At 40.0% G+C, this 13763-nt stretch overlaps 1 protein-coding gene across 4 annotated transcripts in view; it reads left to right on the top strand.

Annotated features, from left to right (window-relative positions):
* The window catches only part of utrn (utrophin), a 221199-nt gene that overhangs the window by 27727 nt on the left and 179709 nt on the right, over positions 1-13763 (top strand). For all 4 annotated transcript variants that reach the window (XM_059357172.1, XM_059357174.1, XM_059357170.1 and 1 more), the window contains 10 exons: positions 146-318; positions 2031-2146; positions 2832-2998; positions 7671-7901; positions 9723-9904; positions 11337-11487; positions 11787-11906; positions 12893-12994; positions 13235-13342; positions 13445-13624. In XM_059357172.1, the coding sequence (XP_059213155.1) occupies positions 146-318; positions 2031-2146; positions 2832-2998; positions 7671-7901; positions 9723-9904; positions 11337-11487; positions 11787-11906; positions 12893-12994; positions 13235-13342; positions 13445-13624 (1530 nt within the window). The remainder of the gene's footprint in view (positions 1-145; positions 319-2030; positions 2147-2831; positions 2999-7670; positions 7902-9722; positions 9905-11336; positions 11488-11786; positions 11907-12892; positions 12995-13234; positions 13343-13444; positions 13625-13763) is intronic.

Below are 13763 nucleotides of genomic sequence, written 5' to 3'. Positions count from 1 at the left end.
ATGTAAAACCATAATCAATCAACATAAACCCAAATCACATACTTAATTTTTAAAATACTAGAAGTTAATATTGAAAATAAGTGTAAAATACCCATATTTAATCTATCTATCACATCTATCTAATGTTTTTTTCATGTTTGTGTAGGTGAAAGACATCATGAAGGATATCATGTCCAACCTGCAGCAGACCAACAGTGAGAAGATCTTACTGAGTTGGGTACGCCAGTGCACACGCTCATACCCAGAAGTCAATGTGCTGAACTTCACCACCAGCTGGGCTGACGGCCTTGCACTCAACAGCATTCTACACCACTTCAGGTGAGGAGAGGTTCTCCAATTTTATACATTTTTACGACAGTGATCTAATGAAACCGACAGGAAGATTCTCTCTACATTCATGTCTCTGTGTTTCCGTGCATTGTATAGACTTTTTAAATGCCAATTTTTGTGAGACTCCAATCTCCATACAGCCTAAAGTGCCGTGTTATGATATTGTTTTGCTGTGGGCTGAAAGTACTGACTGCATATTTGGCATACACCCTTTGACTCTGAATGTAAATCATCAGAGTTCGAACCAAGACCTGCAAATGCCTTCAAGAAACCAAGGCATGGCAGCTTTGCAGAAAGCTTTCTGTGAGTGTGTGTGTGTGTGTGTGTGTGTGTGTGTGTGTGTGTGTGTGTGTGTTGTGTGTGTTGTGTGTGTTGTGTGTGTTGTGTGTGTTGTGTGTGTTGTGTGTGTGTGTGTGTGTGTGTGTGTGTGTGTGAGGTACTGATTGTGAGGATACCCAGGCTGTGTAAGTGGCGGGAGGTCAGGTTGACAGGTCAGCGCCTGCCGGGTGTGTGTACACTGCTTGACTTGCTCTGTTTACGCCTGCCATGCCGCTGTTTGCACACGCTTGGTGTGTGTGTGTGTACGCTGTTGTGTGTGAAAGAAAGAGGGCAAGAGAAGCAGCAGGGGTGTTTTCCCTGCTTTCTGTAACCCCTTGTCCTTACTAGTGACATGCACACACACTCACACACACACACACACACACACACACATACAGAGGCCAACGAGCTGTGAGAAAGGGCAGTGTTGGTTTAGACCTGGGCCAGGGTTTAGGTGGATCATTGAACACACACATTCCACACCCAACTGGCCTCAACACAAGTCCCTGCACAAGGGGAAGAGTCTTTTCTGTACTGACGACATATAGTTGTTTCAAATATTTGTTCCTTTTTTGCACACAGGATATGCTCAAAAATAGTCTATGTCTATGTAATAGTCTATGTACAAAACACAGTTTTTACACAAGTGTATGTAAAAACAAAAAACTTCTTAACCCTCTGAACCTCAGGCAGTTTCAGGCAGTTTTTGGTCCTGTCATATTTTTTTCCACTGGAATATATTAGTCCTGCATATCTGTGGAAACAACAAAATCATGGCTAGAAGTAAGGAGAACTCAAAAATGTTTTTTCTGCAGTAGAACATTTATAATCCCATTAAACACAAAAAAGGGAAGAAAATACAAGTTTAATTTCTTTGACAATTTCTTTGACAAAAAATGGAATAAAATGGGGGCTCCCAATGCTCAACATTAATATTCAAATTTTGACAGCCTCTACTTACAACCTCTCTTGTCAGCATCACAATTAGTCTCAGCTAAGTCATTCATGGCTTCTCATTTGCATTAAGGAGTGCAGAATTTAATATTTTTTACCAAGGAGTGCAGAATTTAATATTTTTTACAGGATCTGGTTTGTGCAAACGATTTATTTCTGGCACAATTTTGAATGACAATTCGAATAAAATGATTTTGAGGAAATAGCATTATTTTAAGCTCAGATTTGATTATATTTTCTGACAGAATCCTTCATCACACATGATTTGTTCTGTCGGAAATGTAAAAATCCAACAATCATTTTCTGCTTTAACAGTTTCAAGCTATGATAAATCGTCCGGTGTGTGACTGGAACCTTAATTATAAAAATCTTGAACGTCATAGTCTCCACATTGCCGCTCTCAGCTCCCCTGTTCTTTGTGCTTTAAGGCCGAATGCATTCAGCTGGGACCAGGTGGTCAGACTGAGCCCAGTGGAGCGACTGGACCATGCCTTCACTGTAGCCAAAGACCAGCTTGCTATTGAGAGGCTACTGGATGCCGAAGGTATGTTCATTCTGAGCTGTTTTAACACTTTCTCATATTGGACACTTCAGTCATCTGTATTTATTTGGGCAGGAATCACTGTGCAATGTTTTGTGAAAAAGAAATATCACAAAAGAAAAGGCACCTACTAGCTACCTTTTATAGTAATATCAAAGAATAGTTGGATATGGAGTGGTGCACATTTTACTGTCCAAACTTCCTACATATTAAAACATTAAACAACGTCTGTGTTACCTTCATGTAGTGCCAGCACTTGGATACTCACGATGGAGCAAATACCTCGGTGTTGTTTTTGGCGGAGGATTTGTAAGAAGCTATGTTTGCTTAGACTTTTTTTTCTAGTTAATGGAGCACCTGTAGGTCCTCAGTGTGAATGCATTTTCTATATTCAGACACTTTGTGTTATGTCATGCCCGAGAGGTAGTCACGTCTGACCTGTGTCAAAGCCAGGTTTAATCAGTCAACCTGACTTTTACTTTCGGCCTCTTTCCCATCTAATCTCCTCCTGTCACCCTTAACTGCTATCTCACTCCATCTACAATGCTGCTGCTTTTCTCTTCATGCAATTTTCCTCTCTCTATCCCCCACTCTCTCCTGTTCCCCACGCTTCATTTCTATCTCTCATCTTTCTGCCCTACATCCCACCGTCTTGCCCTCTCTCTCTCTCTCTCTCTCTCTCTCTCAGACGTGGCGGTGCAGCTACCAGATAAGAAGTCCATCATCATGTATGTAACGTCGCTGTTTGCCGTGCTGCCCAAAGACGTGAGCATGGAGGCTATCAGAGAGGTGGAGACCCTGCCACGCAAATACAAAGTGGAGTCTGAGGGCTCAGGTCCAGGCCTCAGTGCTCAGGTAAAACACTCAACACAGCAGTTTTGTACTTCATGTGATATGATATGTAAGAGTGCAAGACACGCTGGCAGAACACATCAATAGGTCAGGGTTTTCTAAATTGTGTTTTTGGGTTAAGGTGGGAATGACCTGCAGGTCTAAAACATGGCATGAAGAGTCACTGTACTGTTATCACAACCTTTAAAACTGCTCACACAAAAGGTGCTCACTGGAATCCAGGGATACATCTGGTTTTTATGGAATTTAAGGTGCTCTTTTCTGTCCAAACAGCTGGTAACCAGCAATGTGGACAGAAGCAGTCCAAATTTCAGGAATTTAAAACTAGAATCAAAAGGTGTCTTTCTAAACAAATGGTTAAAAACTGGTGATATAGTTCAGATTTGGTTCTCAATACATGACTTGGTATGTTTTTTGAAAGCTAGTCTTTATAGTGTCATTCTCACGTTTCATTTTGCATGAAATACTTCAGCAGAGGTTAACAGTTTCCTTTACAGTATTACTATATCTGAACAGTCCAACATCAAAATATATATAAAAATAAATAAATAACAATACCAACACTGAAAATAACCACTGTATAGAACACGATCACAAACATATCAAAACTAAACAAAATGTGGGTTATGTAAAGGTTTACCTTCCATATAAGTAAATAAAATGTTCTATTTGTTTTGTCAAGAAGCCATATTAGACTACTTCAGGGTGTCATCTGCAGTCCAGGTCCTTTCCAATTATATCGTCCTTCAATTATCAGTCTGTGTTCTCCCATTACCTGTGTTAGTGGTGTTCATCTTTCTATTGAAAGTTCCTTCTGTAATCTTAGTGTACAAGTATTTTTTCCATTGTATAAATATGGTTCAGTATGTTTTGGCCACAGTGAGAATAGATGACATTTCATTTTTGGGGGAAAAAATTGAATACTAAAAAACATGCTCATTGGCTATGATTCTTGCTGTATAAATTAAGACTCAAGTGGTTGGTCAGTAAGTGATCTATGGCCTGATCTGAAGCTGAAGAAACACTTAACCTGTTTTAGTAATTTAGCTGTAGTTCAACAGGGGATCTTAATCATATAGGAAGTCTTCTTCTTCATCTCAACTGCGAGATCTAAAGAGTGTTTGCCACAGTGATAATGCTAGATCAGTTTTATGTGAGCTGGGCTTATATGAAACCTTGCTAAAATGATTTAGCCAACAGTCTAACAGCCAATTCCCTGCCAAAACTTTCTTTATTGGACTTGAAGTTTTGGATTTATGCTCTGCACATGCCAGTATGAGATATAATGCATACAATATGTACTGCACATATATTTACTGTGCTAGACTCTAACTATTTAGTTCATAGGATCTACCGAATTGTAAAAAGCATACTGGATGTCCTACACCAGACTGTTCGTGATGAAACTGTGAATTTATACACCCCTAAAAAACAAAACAAAACAGTGTACTACCCTGTTTAATCCCCCATGGTTCAGTTATTTCAGCAGTGACCGATTGCTTCAGACTAGCAGATACAGTGTATCTCCCCTAGTGGCTGCCTGTTTGAGCCCACTGTCTGTGCCGGTGTAAACAAACCGTTATCTCTTTCCATGAACGGAGACATGATCGTTCAGCTCCTGAACGTCAGCTTCAACAACTGAAAAAGCTGAAGTCACAAACAATTGGAACCCATAACTGCTACAACATTTGCTGCTGTGTTGTGTTTCTGATAACATTCAGCTTGAAGGCCACGGACCCATTTATGTGCAAGCATAAGGAATATTGTGAAGTGTCTCATTGTGTGTTGCCAGATAGAATGAGTCACTCCCACCCTGAAAAAGCCATCTCCTTCCATTCTCTCCAGCAATGCTCATGAAAAGCACAGCAGGCGCAGGCAAATAGGGAGCAGAGCCATGACTCACCCCTCTGACATTAGCCAACAGAACCAACTGCATGCTGCTGGAAACACAGAGCTGTAAAGGGGTGGAAGGAAATGAGGGAATAAATTGGTGAGAATGGGAGTGTGTGCAGAGAGTCGACAAGGAAGGTTATTTGAGGATTAAAGATGCCTGTGTGGTGGTGGGAGGGTGACTGACATGCACATACTGATGCTATTCAGTCTTTAATGTATGTTGGTATTATTTGAACTCCTTGGTTCAATTAGATATTCCTGCTGTTTCACTAACTTGTGATAATGATCCTGTGCATGTTCTCAATTTATATTCTATGGTAGCTACAGCAGACCAATCTGCACCCTCCTCCGTCCCCCAAAAATGTAATTTCTTTCAATCACATACTTCCCCGGGGCGGCTCGTTTCAGAGGTTTCTAGTCAGAAGTCAGAAAATCCCAAAACCACCTCTTAAGTTTTTATTGCCCATGGGCACATACTTCACACGTCCTGGAACGAGGGCTGGAAAAGTCTTTTTAAATAGTGTCCTGATTGGTCCAACAAGGGGTTTACTTTCCTGGCACGGCTCCTCTCTCCATAGGAAGTGATGCGTAATGCTGCTAGTAGTGAGACCGAGTGGAGGAAAAATAAAGGCTCTTTGTTTTGGATGACTGGCTCTGGTTCGGTTTTAGGTTCATGATATTGTTGTAGGGTTCCTAATGCTGATTTTAGACGATGATTGTTTGAATATTGACGACATTAGCATGAGATCTAATAACCGTCAAAGTTGAATAATCCCTGATGATGAGTGTACTGAAGTACTGTATGCATGATGATGCATTACATGCTCCAGAATCACAACTGCAAAAGTGATGAATGCAGAGATCGAGTTGAGCAAATCATCTGGTGATAATAAAGTGTTCTGTAGAGCCAGACCACAGCTATTTTACAGCCATTCAAGTCAATAAATAGACCAAGGCTGCAGTTTTCTCTCACTCTCTCTGTCTCTCTTTCCCTCCCTTGTTGCTTTGTCTCTGCCAGCCTCCGCTGGTCTAACATAAAGGCAGTATTTCTCTGATACTTTAATATTCAAAAGGTCAAAGAATATTTTCAGCAGGTGACCTTTTCCTGAGTTCGCTAAACAGGCATTACCGTTGTGTAATTTCAGCCTGGAAAACAAAGGTCCATTTGACTTGTCGCTGTACCAGCCTCGACACACCCATTAGCATTTCTGTCATCTTTGACTTGGCATGGCTGCACAGATTTTATCTCCTGTTTATTTCAGCTCCAGACAAATTTGTTGAGCTCTGGCGAACTTTTTCCTTACTTTCCTTCAGAAAAATGGAAACCCGGAATAGTTAAATCAGTTGTCTAAAAAGTATGCCACATGTTTACACAGTGTTTAATTATATTATGGAATTCACAAGTGTGATCGGGAAATATGAAAATATAAATATCCTGCCTCAGGAATGTGTTCAGGGAAGATCATACTAGTTTTCCCTCTTGTCCTTAAAGTAATTTTTGAGTAATGTCTCCTCTGCAGCTGCATCATCAATCTCTCTGACTAAACACCCAACTTTTTCCGAGATACCACTGTTTCAAGCATACTGCTATTCCTAGAATGAGGATTGACCTGCCCAGCGTGCCCGGGGGACCTCCCAGCATCCTATAATAGGCCTGCAGTCGTTTTGTTTTTTCTTAACTGAGCAGGGCAGGTCGCTCTGCGTGCTCCAGAGCAGCACAGGCCCCTCCTAGATGTCTGGCTCTATTTTAAAACTCACCAACTGATGTGCAGAGATGAAAATTAGAGTAAAGGACAAATCAAGGTTTTTGGCATGTCTGTTTTCATAGACATCATTGTCCTGAGAGCTTTTCTGTGTGGCCATTGAAATATTTGTCATATCAGGGAAGCCTTTTACTTACTTTTGAATGTTTTTTACTATATTTCATGCTGTCTGTCAATGTTTGGCCTGGTAACAAACTTACCTTTTAGTTATATTTTACTATCAAATCTCTGTTTTTTGTTTTTGTTTTTTTTGCATCATTGGCCAAAAAAAATCGTAAAAGCCTTTCAGTGTATTGTATTCAAGTGGTCTGAAAGACTACTTTACCTCCTCCTGGCTCTGTTTTTAGGCTTTAGAAAATCTAGCCCATGAATGGAAACAGGTCTTTTACGAGAGAGGGCACTCCTATTGGCTGCTCTACAAATGCAAATTCATGTGTATGTCCTTCCAGAAGGTTTAGTGGCAGAAAATCCTGCAGAAAAAGTTGCTATTCCAGCACGACAACTGCCTACGCTGCAAAGTAACCCCAAAAAAGGAAGACAGACTTATCAGAAAGAGATTCAAACTCAGAGTCTGATTATAAACGCAACAAAACACATCAATATCAGCAAAGCTTTTAAGACATGCAGAGAAAATGTTGCTGATAATTTGTCCTTGTGTTAATTGTAGCCAAAAACTCACAGCTGCTGCTAATTTTAGTTCATGTTTGCATAGTGAGCTAGAGCCTTGAATCACAATATGTCATGTCAAAGGGCTTTACAGGCCCACAAGTTTGCAGAGAGAGAGAGAAGAAAAAAAAAACAGTACTCATACATTTTTTTTGCTTATCTGGTGGGAATGGCTGACGACGGAGAGGGGAGGGCTGCAGGAGGAAATTCTAGCTTTTTTGGTTGTTTATTGTTTTCCTTTTCTAGTAATCTGCCTACCCCAGCTTTAATACAGCAATGATAACCCCAGATGTCATCATATTGTCTATAATATGGTTACCCGGTGCCTTCAGCCCTCTCCTCGTGTTTTCCAGAACGTGCAGATGGAGGAAGCAGGCAGCAGCCCCCGGCCTGAGACCCCCAGCACACTCACAGAGACAGAGGGGGAGATGGAGGACAGCCTGCTGGAAGTGGACCTGGACACCTACCAGACCACACTGGAGGAGGTTCTGACCTGGCTGCTGTCGGCCGAGGACGCCCTACAGGTTCAGGAGGAGGTTTCGGACGACGTGGAAGAAGTCAAAGAGCAGTTTCACACACACGAGGTAGGAGGGGAAACGCCTGTTGGCAGAGATGTAAACAGGCATGTACATGTAGACGGAGGTGCAAACAACAGTTGATGTAGCAGAGACTTTTAACACTGTAAAGGTGACAAGGTGATACATTCTGTGGTGCTTCTCAATTCTCAATTAGCATTTCCCTTAATGGACATTATATACTGTAGGTTTGTAATGTAACATCATATTGAGAGACCTTTTTTTTTTTAACCAATATTTTATTCATTTTAAAACAGACACAAAACAGAGAACATACATGACAGCAGAGGCAATTAAATACTTCACATAGATTGAATGATATATAGAAAGAGAGGCAAAAAATAAACTAAAATAAATAAAATGAAATAAAAAACAAATAAAATAAAGATACAGGTAGAAGTAAAACAAACACAAGAATAGCAATACTATAATGGACCTTAGATGGAAAGTTCTAAGAGAGTTTATACATGGAATGGGGACTGTACAGCCATATCGAGAGACCATATTTTTAAGACAAATGATGACACACCTATATGACATTTGTCCGACTTGCACACCAATTTTTTTTTGTCTAAGAACGGTCTCTCTCCACTGTTGAGACTGAAGATGTTATCCCAGAGATAAAGGCCTCCCACAACAAACGGTACATGCTCCGTACATGTTAGGAATGCCAGGAATTCTGCAGAGAACATTGGTGCACACAGCACCCCACGGTGCCCTGGCCTAGAACTTACTTGCTTACTTGGAAAGGCGTAGCTGCAGGGTTTGTGTCTGTGCATGTGTGTAAAGGGGCTTTGGCAGGATTCCCTTGGCTGAAATGTGAATATTTGTGAAGTCTAATGTCTGGAATCCAGGTCAAAGCAGAAAGCTTGTAGTGAGACTGGGAGCAACAGGACCCAAAGCCTCTTTAACAGCCAGGCTTTTCAGGAGGTCTCAAACAAATCAATCCCGTTTGTTGCGGCCTTGTTGTTCACATACTTACTCCAACTCCTCCAGCAAAGCCTAATCAAAAACAATGTGCTCAGAGGTGCAGTCAAAAATGCTTACTCATCCAGAGAGCTCACGGAAAACACACAATAACTCAATTGATTGGGGGTCATATTGCTTACTACAAGAACCAGCAAAAAGCAACTTCTGTAAGGAGGCAAGAAGCAACCAAACTCCTTCAAAGTTGCTCCTGTATTCCTTCTTGAAGCATTTTCTTCTCCCTTTTTTTGTTTTGCAATTGCCCTCAGTTGGCTGCTTGACAGAGTCTGCTCTTCAGTTTGTGCTCGCAGGCTTGTCTCACTGTTGCTACAGCAACACTCACGAATGCAAGGGTGCAGAGGTGATGCCAAGTGCTTCTGCAGGGCATTATTAAGTGTTATATCAAGTGAAGCGAGAGGGTGGGGAGAGAAATGTATCCAGATCTTAGTATGTGGGTGCCAAGAGCCAGCATGCTACCTCAGACTGCATAAGCAAAGTGAGGTCTTCATGTTAGACTGAGTCTAGATCATTTTAAGGGCATGCGGTGATACATTGTCTCCCTTAACTTAAAGGAATACTTCCAACCAAAGTGACCGTTTTTATGACAGTTACTCACCCAGTGTTACCTTGAAAGAAACAAGAAATCTTTGTTTTTCTCACTTGCCTCCATGCGAATGAAGAATCCTAAAACAGAGCTTGATGCTTGATGAATTGAAATAAAATATAACATAGTGTATGCAAAAATAATGGGGGCTGTTTTGTTCCTAGCACACAGCTTGTCTGAAAGGCCAAAATGAAACTGCAGAGTCAAAGATTTGCAGTAAATTCTTTCATCATAACTGTTTACCTCTCGTCTCCCAAAAGGCCTTTATGATGGAGCTGACAGCGCACCAGAGCAGTGTGGGTAATGTGCTCCAAGCGGGTAACCAACTGATTGCCCAGGGCAACCTGACCGATGAAGAAGAAGAGGAAATCCGAGAGCAGATGAGCCTCCTCAACTCTCGCTGGGAGAATCTTCGAGTGGCCAGCATGGACCGCCAGGCCAGGTAGATAAAGATATATACAGTGCTATATACTACTTCAGTCCTGTAGATGTATGAAAGTACCTTTTGCTGTTGTTAATTGCAAATAACACATGGTTTAAGTTTATTTGTGCCAGAAACGAGTATGTTTCTGTTGGCATTTTATTTTTTATTTAAAGTTCTTTATATTTAGCTTTTTTACAGTATAATTTACAGGTGCTTCTCAATACATTAGAATATCATGGAAAAGTCAATTTCCAGAAGTTCAAGTCAAATAGCCCCATCAAAGTATTGAGTCATATAGATGGACATACTTTTAAGAGGCCAACATTTCCATATTAAACATACTTTTTCAAATTAGTCTTATGTAATATTCAAATTTTTGGAAAATCTGAATTTTAGGACATCATTAAATGTAAGCCATAATCATCATGATTAGAAGAAATTAAATAAATTAAGACATGCAATGTTTCATTCTGTGTGTAATGGATCTATATAATGACATATATATATATATATATATATATATATATATATAACTGACATAAATAACTTTTCTGATATTCTAATTTATTGAGATGCACCTGTAAACAAAAATGAGAACATGGGGCGTTTTGTTCTTTTTTTGTTCTACAATAAAATACTTATAGACTTGTAATCATACCAAGTATATACTACTAAACTTGCATACACATGGAAAAAGATTAAAACAAAAGAATGGTGTTTTGGTTTGATATTCACGTTCCATTTCTGCCACATTTCCTCAGTTTTATTTACTTGAAAGAAATATATTGTGCCATTCTCCTATAGATAAGGTGTCCAGCTTTCTTTGCCTTTCTGGCAGCAACATTGAGTGTGTGAAATAGATATTTGGTTTTGTGTTGTCATTTTAACAAAAAAAAAAAGAAAGAAAAATAAGGCTTAAAACTAAAAAATCCGTAAAAGATTTTTTGTCTGTTGTAGTGTGCAGGGCCACTACATCACCAGGCCAATTTTCTGTCAGTGTCACAGTTGACCTCAGACGTTTATGAGTTTTTCCTGTGAAGAATGTACAAGGCTGCAAACTGTGAAGGTGACACCTGATAAGCCTTGAGCTCCTCCAGGTCTAACAAGTCTAATGCTCAATCTGTGTTATCAAGGTTTATGATGCTTTAGACACACACACACACACACACACACACACAAACACACACACACACACACACACAACAAAGTTGTTCATAAATCGTATTCATGATGTCTACTAGAGTGTTTGTTGACCCTGATGTAAAGTATATGTGCTTGTGCAGGCTGCCCATGGAGTCTGTATACAGCATTTCACTTATTGTACTGTCTGCCAGACAGCTCAACAGTCAGTTTCACCTTTAAGATGTATAAACCGATAGATTTCATCTATTTTCTTCCTCTCCATGCCCACCTCACTGCCTCTCTGTGCTGACTCTCTCTCCCTCTCCAGGCTCCATGAAGTCCTGATGGATCTTCAGCAGCAGCAGTTACAGCAGCTTTCCGATTGGCTGACACAAACAGAGGAGCGAATCAGAAAGATAGAGACAGAACCGGCAGCTAAAGATCTGGAGCTCTACAAAGAACAGATAGAGCTGCACAAAGTAAATACAGTTTCTATCCAATTGGTTCTTCTTGCATGAATCTAGTGAATGAAGAATGGGTAATTGATTTAACACGGACAGGAAGTAAAGTATAAAAATAACTGTCAGACTCTCATTGCCCTGCTCTTCTCCTAAAACAGACACATCTTGTGACCACTTTGTCACATGTTTGATCTTGAACTTTCACGAGTCATTCGCTGTCTCCATGTTGTCACCATAGAGTGGAGCGGCCCCTCTGCCAGCTCTGTTAATGTGTAATGTGTAACCGTGCTGAATTCACTATTTGCGTTTCCCTTCAGGAGCTTCAGAACGACCTGGAGGCGGAGCAGGTAAAGGTCAACTCTCTGACACACATGGTGGTCGTGGTAGATGAGAACAGTGGGGAGAGCGCCACCGCTGCCCTGGAGGAGCAACTACAAGTGAGTTGAATCACTGAATTTGTCAGTTCAAAGAAAGTCCTTCTCCAATACATGAAATAATATTTTTTTAAATAATGTTTTTTTAATCAGGAAAAACTCATTCAGGAATAATAACATTGCATTTATGAGAGTCCAACAGATATTATGGTTGACTGATTATCGGCTGATATTGGCCTATCAAAGGCATATCGGTATCAGTGTATTTGCTGTTCGATATGTGCCGTTCTGAAAACTTTTTTTCACAATATATAATGCAGAAAATGTTGCTTGGCGGGGTTTAGAAATGGTTTTAGCTATTCATTTATTTTTTTCTTAAAAGTCAGTGAAACTGAACCGTAATGATGTTAATTTAGCTATTCATTTTGTTTCTATTTATTCTTTATTTTCTCAGTTATCATTTATAGAATAGAGATTAGAGATAGAATAGGCTGACAATGTAATACATTGTATAAGAATGTACAATAATGTTAAATATTATTTAATAAAGTTTTATGTTTGGAGAAGTAGATCTATGGGTACATTTGCAGTGATGAAAAATCAGTGCACAATCCGCATAAAACGTTCTATTTTCATTCCAGCTTCAAAAATAACTATTTATTTATTTATTTATTAACATTATATTTATGTTATCGATTAATTTTCAGCATCAGTCTCAAAAATACAGTATCGGTTGGCCTTAAATTATTTTCTAAAACATTGTTGCCCCCCTGCTATGTTGTACATATGTACTTTATGTGTTTATACATACATTATTCAAGAATTTCGCACTCTCGCTTTTTACAAAAGCTGGCAGTGTGAACATACATTTTATAAAGATTGTCAGGCTGTATATAGTTTCTCTATGATTTGTGTAAAAAAAGAGATCCGTACCTGGAAGCTGTTTTTGATCTCAGGTATTTTCTGACAATTTTCATCTCCTTTACACTGTGTTTCTGAGAACATCAATGTTTGTAAAAAATGTTTTTATTATCTTGCTTTATCTTAAGTCTTTGGGTGAGCGCTGGGCGGCTGTGTGTCGTTGGACAGAGGAGAGGTGGCACAAGCTGCAGGAAATCTTCATGGTGTGGCAACAGCTTCTGTCAGACCAGGTAGGTCATGCAGCATGCTCTTGTCTTTGCCTTTCCTCCTTCTAATTGAAAAAACAAGCATGATAGTGTTTCAGTTCTTTCATGGTGCTAAGTGTTCAGTCCTTCACTCCATTCACAGAACTAAAGTCCTTTCAGTGCTTCAGTGTTTCACATCCACTGTTTTTTAGTTTAAGAGAAACTACTTGCTAAGCTGTTAGCAAAGTGTTTAACATTAATGCTGTTTTCCTACCTCTTTTGTAGAGTTTGTTTAGAGAGTGGTTGACAGAGAAAGAGGAGGCCTTGAGCGAAGTACAGACCAGCAACTTTAAAGACCCAAGTGAAATGAATACCAATGTGCGCCGATTAGCAGTGAGTAGTGTGCCAAGTCTTTGTAGTATCATGCAGCAGCAGCAGCAGATAACCTAAAGTTAACTTTATTGAATTGATTTTGTGTGTGATGCAATCCTGTAGATTTTAAAGGAAGACATGGAAAATAAGAGGAGGACTCTGGACCAGCTATCAGATGCAGGTCAGGATGTTATATCGCTCCTGCGGAGCCCTGAGGCGGGAGCCAAGATTGAGACAGAGACAGAGGAGCTGGCACATAGATGGGACAACCTGGTGCAGAAGCTGGAGGACTGCTCCTTCCAGGTGGGGGGGGGGTTGTTGTTCATTCTTTATTAACATGTTACTTTCAAAAGGAGGTTCATATTCCTACTCAATGAACTATATTTACTTATATAAAACCAAAACGCTTTGTAGAGAAAGACGGTTGCACTGGCTGGACAGC

This window comes from Centropristis striata, chromosome 18 (assembly GCF_030273125.1).
Source record: "Centropristis striata isolate RG_2023a ecotype Rhode Island chromosome 18, C.striata_1.0, whole genome shotgun sequence".
Lineage (NCBI taxonomy): Eukaryota > Metazoa > Chordata > Actinopteri > Perciformes > Serranidae > Centropristis > Centropristis striata.
Note: the sequence above shows the minus strand (reverse complement) of the source record. Positions and strands in the feature narration are given on the sequence as shown.